Source organism: Cheilinus undulatus, linkage group 11 (assembly GCF_018320785.1).
Source record: "Cheilinus undulatus linkage group 11, ASM1832078v1, whole genome shotgun sequence".
Taxonomy (NCBI): domain Eukaryota; kingdom Metazoa; phylum Chordata; class Actinopteri; order Labriformes; family Labridae; genus Cheilinus; species Cheilinus undulatus.
Window position 1 is genome coordinate 8,319,034 of NC_054875.1, and position 12,063 is coordinate 8,331,096.

The 12,063-nt window shown below is 38.0% G+C and overlaps 1 protein-coding gene across 10 annotated transcripts in view; it reads left to right on the forward strand.

Moving 5' to 3' along the window:
* csde1 (cold shock domain containing E1, RNA-binding) overlaps nt 1-12,063 on the forward strand; it is a 30,920-nt gene that overhangs the window by 2,736 nt on the left and 16,121 nt on the right. For 7 of the 10 annotated variants that reach the window (XM_041800207.1, XM_041800208.1, XM_041800210.1 and 4 more), the window contains exons 2-5: nt 4,839-5,491; nt 9,139-9,408; nt 10,574-10,768; nt 11,335-11,533. In XM_041800207.1, the coding sequence (XP_041656141.1) occupies nt 9,283-9,408; nt 10,574-10,768; nt 11,335-11,533 (520 nt within the window). In that variant the 5' untranslated portion in view covers nt 4,839-5,491; nt 9,139-9,282. The remainder of the gene's footprint in view (nt 1-4,838; nt 5,492-9,138; nt 9,409-10,573; nt 10,769-11,334; nt 11,534-12,063) is intronic. The other 3 variants (XM_041800217.1, XM_041800216.1, XM_041800218.1) reach the window with 3 other exon arrangements.

Sequence of the window (12,063 nt, forward strand, 5' to 3'; positions counted from 1 at the left end):
CTGTTTTAGCTACCCTCAGGCTCATCTTCCTCATAGAAAAAGCTAGTCGACTCACATTTTTAGTTACAGTTTTTAGTTTTAAAACAAACACTGATCCGTACGTTTTCAAACGGGATGCAGGCGGGGTAAGACAAACTTGTTAATGACAAAGTCAAGCTGAAGCTATTTAAAAAATGGCCACCAGGCATAATGCTCAGGAAAAATGTTTAGTCATATGGTTATTGACCACAAGCTAATCAACTTGAAATATTTAGTCTAAATGGAGAATTAGTTACTATTTTATTTTAACAAAGAAAATTAGTTTTTTTTAGTAAATCAAATGATACTAAAACTTGTTTGATACCCTGACAGCTATGTTAATTTTGTCAACTAAATCTATGACTTAAAAATGTTAGTCAGCAACTCTTTCCTTGGATAAGACAAGCTAAAATTAGACCCTTGTTGACTGAAAACTCCAGACAAAAAGTACATTTGGTTTTTGCCAAGACTGACAGTTAGAGCTGGACTGTCAGAAGTTTTAAAATCCATATAAAAGGTATGTTGGTATTTTCATCAGTGTATTTAAAATCAATTGAAGTATTGATGTTGCTTATGAGTGGTTTACATTTTTATTAATTTTACAATTTAGATGATTTAATTAGTTCAAAGAGAGGCATTTTAATCCAAAGACTTAATTTGAAATAGCTGCCATAAATAACAGAAGTCCTAGACACTACCAATTGGGTTATTTATTTTGAATTTTCAAAAATTGCATGTAGCAATCCTGCACACCTAAAATGAACGTACATTGGCAACATTTTGAAAAGTAGATTGAACTGTTGAGCAGCAAGGTTGTTGCCAGTATAATTGTGTAGCTTGACAGTGCTGTTTTTATTTTTGTTGAAAATAAGGCTTAAGAATTTAAGTTTCCTTTAAGATCAATAAAGTATCTGATCTAAGATCATTAAGTCACTGCAGTTTTTATACTCCTGACTATTAAGATGGTGGTTAACACTTGGTTTGTAAGAGGACGGGATATCATGACAGCCTCAATAAATATAAATATTGCCAGTGTTATTTGTATATTTATATTTAAAGACGAAAAAAAAAAAACAATACTGGTTGTCTAGGACTTTTACTTTTGATGCTGTGGTTTCAATGGTATCAGGTTCATTTAATTTTTACCGGAATGTTGTCAATTTATAACTCTGGTGTCATAACAAATGGTTGATATGATACCAGAATTATAATGTCTTTAGAGAAAGGGCAATCAAATGAATAAAAATGAAAAGGAAAAGAGTCACAGGGTTGGTTGACTTGTAATCATCCTGAGTGTAAGTGGTTCCTTTTGTATGAGTATTTTACATCTTATTTAAACATTTTTAGTAATATAGAATCATTTCTAATACTTCCTTAATTTGAGAGGCTCTAGCAATCTAAAATTATAGATGATATTTTGCTTGGATTGTATTATCTATAGGAATTTGATGCTGTTTCTTTGAAAGGACTCCTAGTTCCTTGTGAGGGAAGAAGCAAAGCCAAACATGTGCTGATTTCCACTGATTGTATCACAGACAAAAACAAATGGTCTTTTATTTCAAATTTCTTGTAAATCTTGTTTACAGATATTCACTTGAGCAGTTACCTAAATGTCTTGCATGGTTTTAAAACTACCATGAGACTTTTGACATTAAACTTGGCCTTTTCAGTAATTCAGCGACTTTCCAGCCTCTCAGTTCTTTCCGTTTAATGATTAGCAAGCCAAACTTTAGTTTATTATTTGTTAGAAAGTGCAGAAACAGCCAATCACTGCTTGTGTTTTTGTGGGTGGACTGTTTTCTCTCCCTGCGTCACCAAAGCTGTGAAGGGGGGAGCAGAAAAGCCCATCTCCTCCAAGGTTGTTTTCACTGGAGTCGTCTCTGTTCATTGCTCACAACCTTTAACCCACTTAGCCAACCCGTCCTGTGTTAGCGGACTATTTTGTTTGTACTATTACTGGGTCACACAGCTTTAGTTCCTGTGGGTCAATATTTATCCAGATCAGATGTAAAGGAAACATAAAAGCGGCTGTTTATGAAGTTAATCTAGATTTGTGGTTTCTGTCTGACTTTAAGCCCTCCTCAATCCTTATAGAAAACATACAAGGACAGCAAAGCTCAACTACACTTCATGAATTTACCCAGATGTTCAGCCATCTGATTTAATTAGCATTTTAAAATAGGGATGCACAGTATTGTTGGCCTTCTACCAGTGTCATCACATGTGAAACTGCATGCTTATACTCACAGCTGATGAATCGTCTCTACATGTAAATTTGTGGAGCAGAACCAACAGACATTGTCAGAGTGGCACAGCTGATTCAAATTTTCCATAATGATTCTGGATGCAGAATATTATCAGCATATCGATACTATGGCAGATACTTCTGCAGATATTTACAACATATATTTTGGGCATAAAAATCCACCTAAACCAGCTGACTGTACAAGCAAAAATGTTTGAGTAGTTTTCAACCGGGACAACAGACTTACATCAGCAGAAGTCTTCTTTATTTATCATTCTTCCTCAAACTTAGCAGTTTGTTTTGAGGACTGAGATTTGTTCATCCTGAGACTTTAAATTGTGTGTTTTTAAGGACTGAAGTTTTAGATCTAAACTACATTTTAATATCAGCTTATCAGGTATCTGCAAATATCCAGTGTCATGCATCCCTAATGATAATCATTATACAAGGCAGAATAAATAAATGCACCAGACTACTTAGATTTAGTATTAGATTTCTGCAGGTATTTCTTGTTATTTCCTAACATATTTAGGAAAATACCCATATTAATACATAATAATAATAATTAAATTAATTATTTAACAGTGAAATATATAACGAATTTGTTTTAACTGTCTACTTGCAGTGTTTGATCTACTACAGGCTGAGCAATGTATAGACCAAATAAACATCTGCTCCTTTTTTATTCAGCTTTAAACGGTTGAAAATAAAGGGAAGGTTTAGTGGATGATTCCCTCAGACAGTTCTGAGAATTTGCTCAAATTGCACAGAAAACCCGTTCTTATGCATAAAGAATTAACAAACTAGCTGTAGTGCAGACCTGAAACCCCAGTCCATACTACACACGATCCTGCAGTAAAGCTACAGGATTGATGATGAAAGAAAAAACAAACTTAAGTTGATTCTCTTTAATACTTCACAAAATAAGGGCCTCTGTTAAGAGTTGGTGCGTTTAGCTCTGGCATTACTCTAAACCTCAGTTTCAATGTGCTTTTACTGGAGGTTAGTTTGCTAGCTAATAATGAGACGATATCAACGCTTAAAAGTATAGTAGTTTTTACAGCTGCAGAATAAGCTGAAATCTGCCATTACCAGTATTATGATGACAATATGATGCATTCCTAGTTTTCAGCAGAATTAGCATCAGTATTGGCAAAACTAGTTTGGAAATGCCATGAAAATCCATTATTCTTGCATTTCTAATATAAAATACTTTAGCCAGTGACCCAAAAATAATACCTTAAAGATTAAGAAGTGAAGTAGATTCATTTTTTCTTTAATAGACAACAGAAAATTTAAAAGCATTTTAAAAATGCATTTAACTTATATTTAACAAGGGAAAACCTCCTTTGAGATTAAAAAATCTCTTGTTTTTTTTAAGAGTATCCTGACAGCAGCACAGTTAACAAAGTTAAAGACTGACAATAAACAGCCGTAGATACAAGCATAATAGCATACTACATTAAATAAGTTTATTTGTCAAAATTTGACAAACATCATAAAACCCTCGTAGATCAGGTAGAACATCTACAAACAGATGTGTCTGCCTGCGAGTAATTTCTAAAAAAAAAACACAGTTGAACAGTAGAAAAAGGAATCTGTAAGCTCTATGTTACACAATTATAGTAACACAAATGAGGACGAGAAAACCTTAAATGGAGGAGGAAAATTTGGAAGAATCGAGTAAAGGAACAGATGATCCGTTGTTTCAATTCTAGACTAACAAAAGGTGCATTCAGTGTGGTCGATCACATTAAACCTTTACTGCAGAAATTCTCTGAATGAATAAAAAGCTTTCATTGTTTTCAAGTCAGCTTCCTTATGTTTGCACCATTAAAGGGAATTTGATATATTGGCGACTAGTTCATTTACAGGCAACATTTAGGCTTTCTCTTTTAAGATTTAAAAAACGCTCTTGGAAAGTGAGGAGAATAATAAGAAGTTTGCTCTTTCTCTTCTTGGCTGAGTGTGTTTACAAATGACGCTAATCTGGATTTGACATTTCAGTCTGGTTTTCAAGCCCCCCTCAGAACTACTAAGAATCCCTTGAAGCATTTTTACAGTGTTATAATTTAACCTTCCGGGAAGTCAGAGGGGTGGGAGACATTGCGACACAGTCCCAGCAGAATAGATATCGTGTGTCCCAGGCCGGCTCGCCAAGCTTGTTTTCAAAGCTGAGTATTTAGGTCAGCAACACTCCTGCTTTACCTACTAATGGAGAAGAGTTTCTAACTAAGTCAAAGCAGAATTGACACATGGTAGAGACACACCAAACGCCATATCGCAGCTGAGCTGTAAGGCATGCTGGAGGCTTGTTGAGCCAGAGCTCTTGCCTGCTCGTCAGCTGTCTTATATTGTGGGCTGTTTCCAGAGGCATCTGAGGAAAATCTATTTTTGTCCTTGTGAGTCTGGGGGCAAAGAATGAAGTGATCTCAAACTGTAACCTACTGTTACAAGGGTTGTTATTTTTGTTCATGCTGCAGCAAATATGGAATGAATTGTGCCCAATTGCTACCTATTTTAAGTAAAAGTTCGCAATTCTGCAAAGCTAACCGGATCTGTTTTTCCCCAACAGTATGAAGTGAAACGGAACTGAATTTTTGTACCATCCGCAACTGCTTCAAGTTCAGATCACAACAAAGAAACTGAAGACAAACCTTCCAAAAACAAGCAAAGTTGCAACACTGAAGACACGTGGAAAACAAATAAAGGATCACTTCAAGGTTTTAAAAACGCAAGAAGTAACCAAATCCTTAAACGACCAAAGAAGACGCACATCAGCCCAATTGAAACACAGAAGAGAAGCAATCCAACGCCCAAGCTTATTCTGAGAAGACAACTGATCTGAAACCAGAAGTTTGTGCCTACTCAACAGCTTTGACAAAGCACACGTCCCAACGCTGCTCCTAGCCCTCCTCATCCTCACCACACCACCGACTCACCTCCGGGGTGTGGAGTGGGCTGCTATCTGCTAGTTTTTTTTTTTTTCCCCATAGATCCCCCTGTTTTTCCCCCTCTACTTCTCCCACTGTGTTCATTATATATTTTTTTCTAAGCAGTGTTATTACACCTGCCTTTTGCCTTTTTTGTGCTAGATTTCTCCCCCTTTTTTGCTTTAAGCAACCATCCAGAACTTGTGCCAGAAACCTGTAACAAGTGTGTGTGTGTTCAACTGTGTGCGTGAAGAGATCTGCAGGAACTTAGAAGATTCAAGGACAACAAATAAAGGTGGGTTTCAGTCATGGTTCCTTCAGAATGTCAGATTTGTTATGTTAATGACTGTGCTTTTTTAATGTGTAGTCTTGCATCATGCCATTTGTTTTATTTTGATAATTTCCTCCCCCAATTTTCTGAAAATATACAGATTTTAATGGTTTCATAATAAAGATTTAACTTAAATACCACCAGTAAGGCTGGCTACACACCAGATGCTTTTAGGCCCAGAGTTGCTGCAGCCCAATTTGAGATTTGTTACAATCAGTTGTTTGCCCAAGTAAAGTGTCAGCATGATTATTTCACTGCTTCTGATGGCGTTGGAGCCTCTTTTATTTGTAATCAGAACTATAAAACCTGATTGATATGATTCCAGACTTGCCTGCCTCCGATGGGCTCTGACAATGCTCCTCACTAGCTAATGTGGGCTATGACTACGTCTCACTTTTCTTACTATATGGCTTGGGTGTCTGGCTTGAGTCTTTCCCTTTGGTCTTAGTCCATCCCACCAGAGAATCTTCCAAGCAGAGGATTGAAGACCCAAAACCCGTGTTTAACGGCCCATGAGACGTCCTTCCATCTACAGCATCATGGGAAGTGGCACATTTACAGTGTTTGGTCCTGGTGTGGGATCACAAACACCTGAACATGAAGAGAAACCTGCGGTCTATCAAAAAAAAAACAAAAAAAAACAAACAAAAAACATGCAGACTCTTCCTACCAGCAAATGCTTTATTATATAATCATTTATTAGCCTAATTATTCGATGTGAAGGCTAATGATCGAACCTGACGCTCACTAACGTTCAGACTGCTAGAAAATCTATTGAACTTTGTTTTAAAACATGTTTCTTACTTAAAGACAGACTGCTGCTCTGTCTAACTTTAATTCTCTTCATAATCTTATAAACAGAAATAACTGACTACTAAAGGAAAGCTTTATCTGATTCTTTTGATTTTATGAGCTTTAAACATGCTTTGTTTGATTGTGAATCAGAAAACAAATCAAATATTAAACTTCATACTGATTCACTCTTTAATATTAATTTTATTAAATTTATTCTCAGTATTTGACTATGAATACTTATTCCAAACACTTTTAAATGCCAGCCCATCAGTTATTGGCTCTTTTAAAATGGCTGATGTTTCTGTTTATCATCTGTTAAAAACTCTGTTTCTCCTCGTATTATTTATCGCTGCTGGTGCTGTGACGTTGCATTGATGTCCACTTTGTAGCAGCTTCCAATCAGAGTGTGATATCCAATAAGGGGGCGCGTCTTTGAGCAAAAAGAGTTCTGGGAAGCCTGCTCTCAGGTGTCTCTGCTCATCTGTCTTTAAATCTCAGTCCTTAGTCTTTGGGACGGTCCTTAAGATGGCGGATCAGAAACTACTTCTGGTTCAACCGAGGGCCAAGGACTGATAAATAAGCAACATAAGATCCACTGTAGCTCCCACATTAGCCAAAGGAACTGGGGAGACTGTGAATAGTCACCACAAGATGTTGTATACTTTAAGGCTGGAGATATACAGTGCTTTTTACAACACGGGTGCATGAAGGCTGCCAGCGACGCTGACATGGGCTGCATTATGCACATGTTTGGTAAGGGCAGTGTAGTGACGGAGGATATGAAAGTGAACACAGCAGCATGAATAACACAAAACAGCCGCTAAGACAGCCAGCTGATAAGGCTGATCGTCCTCCATAGGTTTCTCTTCTAAAGTCATGTTTGTTCACACAGGTTTCTGTGAGATCTTGTGACTGGGAAATGGTTACTACAGTTAGCAGGTGTGTGGCCAAATCATCTAGTGTGTGAGGTTGAAATGTCAAAAACCGTCCTGTCCTCATGTCTGCAGTTAAGATTTGAAGTTGTCTAGTGTGCAGCCAGCCTAAGGTGGTATTCAGAGACTTTATTTGCTCAATCTAATATCCAGATGAACAAACACAGATTGCGTAACTCTGTTGTGATTCAGTTTGTACAGCTGTGGGGATTTGTTCACAATTCAAGGATTGTTTTTCTTTTGACTCTGAGAACAAATAACAGAAAATGTATGCCCTCTCCCCCATTTGCTTGAACAACATTCAAATTTGGTTAAAAAAGATGCTGTCTTTATAGCTTTTATTGACATGGTATCTAAAGTCAAGACCTCTTCTGTTAGTTTGGGCTCTAAATTTTCTGTAGTGACTATGTTGAGTAAATCTCTGTAGCCTGCAGGTTTATCTTTTCTAATCAGTTTAATGATGCCATCTAGAACAGTGGTTCTCAACTGGTCAGACTTCAGAACCCACCTCCTTAAGAGAAATCATGATTCAAATTTTAAAAGATATTCTTTCATGAATGTTGGTTAATCAGTATTCTTGGCTACCATTACACCATGAAAACATAAGAACACTCCAAAAAAAATTTTGATGATTGGACTAAATAGAAAAACTTATTGAACAAAGAGACAGGACAAAACAAACACATTTAAAGCACATCATTACTGAAGGATTAGCATGCATACATCTTAATTTAATCCATTTTTCCAAGATAGCATGGAAGCTTGGTAATCCCCTCAAGAATTTCCTTGTCATCTTAGGTAAACCAGCTTTATTTCCCAACATAAGGGAGATAAATGGGGAGAAATCTTGAGAAAAATACTGAATTTTACTCCTAATCATAGAAAAACCTAAAACAACCTGCAACTACAAATTTCTGTGTCCACTTAGGGCTTTCATAGATAGTTTTTGAGAATTTTTTTCCCTAGCATACAGTTGCGACCCACTTTTGGGTCCTGACCCACCAGTTGGGAACCACTAATCTAGTATACCTAATTGCTGACTCTAAAAAGAGTTTATTTTTTTATTATTCTGGGCAGACAAAGAGATGTGTTGGACAAACCCTGATCTGTTTTCATGGTTAAAAACAAGAGAAAATGATAGAAAAGTGGGAGTGTTACACCAAAAACACCAGAATCATTGGCTAAATTGTTGTTTTAAATGTTGCTATTGGCCCTACTTGTAATTTTCACAATTATATCTCAAAATATTAATCAATTCAGTGTCAACATTAAATCATTCGGCTTTTTAAATGACAAATTCTTTGAAAGCATAATCCAAAGTGTGAATATTTTCTTGTAGTTTTAGTCTTTGACATTAAACAAAATATCATTTGGGCAAAATAACAGACAAAATAAGGCATTTACGATTCATCTATGGCTTTGGATATTCGATGTGAGTCAATGATTTCTACATTTATAGACCAAACTAATAGTCAGTGATTCAAGATGATGATTAACAGTGAAAGCAGAAGTTACTGTAAGTCACAGCCCTATTATGCAACATATCTGACGTGAAATGATGGCAGTGAGTGATAACTGAGTATTTGATTTTAGTCATGTCAGTGCCCTTTGCCAAAGATAATCCTCAAATAAAAGCCAGCTGATCTGCCACCACCTCCAGATAAACTGGTTATTTGATTCAGTTTGAGAATGATCTGACTGCCTTTCCACACCCAGCCCGCACTTTTTCCTGTTCTGCCGTTTCAAATCTTATCCACCCTGATTTCGGCCTTCTCTGGGGGATTAAAGCCCGCTGCTGTTTTCCTTTTTTTGTTTGACACTTGGCACACTGGCTGACCTATCTACCTTACCCGTTATGTTTGTTCCTTCTCTTCACCCTTGCAGACATCCAGCGGTGTATCATTTGGGTGGTTACATAAGAATTAGATCTTAAAAAGCCAAGCCAGAAAAAAAGAAAAAAAAAAAATCAAACAAGTAATCAAGTTCAGCAAGTGCTCAAGCAAGTTTGGTCCGAGTTTATGGGAAAATATGGGCAGCCCCTGGAAAGGCTTTGTTGAGTTTACCTTGCCTGCGTCGCCACCCACCGCGTTTGTTAGCGCTGACCTGAGCAGCACCTCCCCTGTCGGACTCAGCCTGTCGCCATATGGCCGATCCGTAAGTTCCACCTTCCCACCTCTTTTTCTTCGTGCCCCACCCCATCGAACACCCATCCACCCACCTTGCCCTGCATCTTTCTGCTGTGAATGGCCTAACCTCTTTCATCCTTTTCGGGCTCCCGAGACAAGCCTCTACTCAGTATTTTGTTGCAGGGTGAAGGGTGTTCTGCATAGACTGGAAAAAAATTGGTGTTTTTCAGAAATGTACAACCTTTTTGTAATATTCGTCAAGTATTGATTTGCGAAGTTGCACCATGACGTAGACAAATCATGCTGAGCTACTATAAGGCTTCATCTTTAAATTCCATAGGATAAAAGCATCGTAAATTGCACAATAAATTGGAAACCTATTGGTCCCTTGAGGAAAATGACAAGTTTTTTTTAATGTAGTTTTATTTCTGTGATAGGGCGTAAAAGAAGAGGCTGCTCTGGGACCCCCCTCATAACCCATAACCCATCACCAACTCTCTGTCCACTGTAGATGCACCGCTGTCATTTGCATTTTCTGAACCTCCATCTTCAGTAGTTTTTGATTTACTCAATCCTGGGTAAACTTTGCCACACCGCACTTAAACCACTTCCCCATTAACCGGCCTTGCAACAAAAGTTGCTCAGTATTTGTCAGTGTTATTCTGCCTTCTTCATGGATTTGATTTTGTTAGAATGAATGGGTGTTGACTACCATTTATTAATCGATCGATTACTATATCCTAAGGTGGTTTTTTGCTTTTCTGCTTGGTGTTTTTGGTGTCAGGAACCCCTGTAAGGTTTGGTGGCACTTGTGAGGACTTAACCATAATAATGCAACATATAAAAACTTGTACATATGAGAATTTAGTCTATTGCTGTGATTTTTGCAAAATTATTCAGGCTGAGCCACAAAAGTTGCTTGTTTGGCAAATTCTTGGTGATGTGAAATGAGTAGGTTTGGTGTTATACTTTAAGAATGGGTGCTGTCTGGATCAAAGATGCCTTAATTGTAAAAAGGACATTTTGTTGCTGTGACTTTACTAACAGGGAACTATTGTGTAACAATCATGTGAAATGTTATTTATAAAGCTAATGGCATCAGGATTTTTTTCGACTTAGCAAGGACTCCTTAAACATGGATCGCATTGAGACGATAAGTGAAAGATCTGTGACATTTGAACTCCTCCCAACAGCATATCCAAGTCCTAACCCCAGTGTCAGAAATGGAACGAGGCTCCTCCGAACCTCCACTGGCCCGCAAAACTGGCCCTGCCCCCTCTACCTCTACCTCTACCGGCCCTGTGCCTATCCCCCGCTCCTCTTCCGTCTCGTGTCACCCCCACCCAGGAAGTAAAAAACACAAGCGGACTCCCCTGTATCAGAGATCAGTAAGAGGGCATGTCTGGCGGTGTTGACACGGGCTCTGACAGCCCTGGCTTTGGCTAACAGCATGGTGTGTAACTGTTAAACAAGGAGTGATGGATTTCTACAAGTAAACTGATGTATACTGGTTGGATTGTAGAGCAGAGTTAGAAATGTTTGCGTGTCTAACCAAACTTGCATGAAATGATAAAGCGTTGGTTTTCAGGGCGACCTGAGACTAAAATCACTTGATGATTGAGTGATCTCTGGCTTCAAGTGCACGTCATGTTTTGAGCAAACAAGAAGGTGCCACACTGTCTTTTTTTCCTTTTTTTCTGTCAGTTTTGAAGTTTTCACTTAATTCTGTTTTCTGCTGTTGAAGACGAGAAAATTCCCCGAAGACTGTAGCTTAACTTTTTCTTTTTATCCTCCCAACCTCCTCTGAAATTTGCTCTCCCTGCATGATTTGAGTGTTGAATTTTATTTGGTTCTTTTTAGGTTTGCGTCAAACACCATTCAATTTCTTTTGATTGCCTGCCTTATATTTTTCCTATGCTGGATGCATCTTAATGCTTACTTCTCTTCCCTTTAGATGAGTTTTGACCCTGGTATGCTCCATAACAATGGACACACTGCATATGCCAATGGCACAGGGCCTGGCATTAGAGAGACTGGTGTGGTTGAGAAGCTGCTGACCTCCTACGGGTTCATCCAGTGCTCAGAACGTCAGGCCCGCCTCTTCTTCCACTGTTCCCAGTACAATGGCAACCTGCAGGAGCTAAAAATAGGAGGTGAGAGTGTCTCAACTTGTCTTCTGATCTTGCAACATTTGAACTGGGATACACAAACTTTCTATAAAAGGCAACTTTGACTCCTGTTTTTGTCATCTAAAAAGTTGGATGCATCCTATACACCGGGCCAGTCCTATAGGACTGTATGCATCCAATATAAAAATCAAAGAATTTATGGCCTCAGAGATATGGATGATATACCTGCCTTATTGATTAATCATATGAGTGGAATATCTAGATTTTCTCTTGAACTTCCTCTGCTTCTCAAGCTTTCCACATTTGAGTACAGGCAAACTGTCAGGAAACGCTTCGTCAGAAAGAAAAACATTTGGTTCATATATGCACTAGCTTCCCTATTCTGTCTTTTTGAATGCACATTTCCTCAGGCATGCAGCGAAGAGTGCAGGCGATTCTCTGACTACGTGGAGTTTCCTACTGAGTCTGTAACTTGGCATTCCACTCGGAATATCTGCAAACTGATTAAGCGTTTTTATTTTCTTTATCCACTTAAAATCATCTGCTGCAATCAG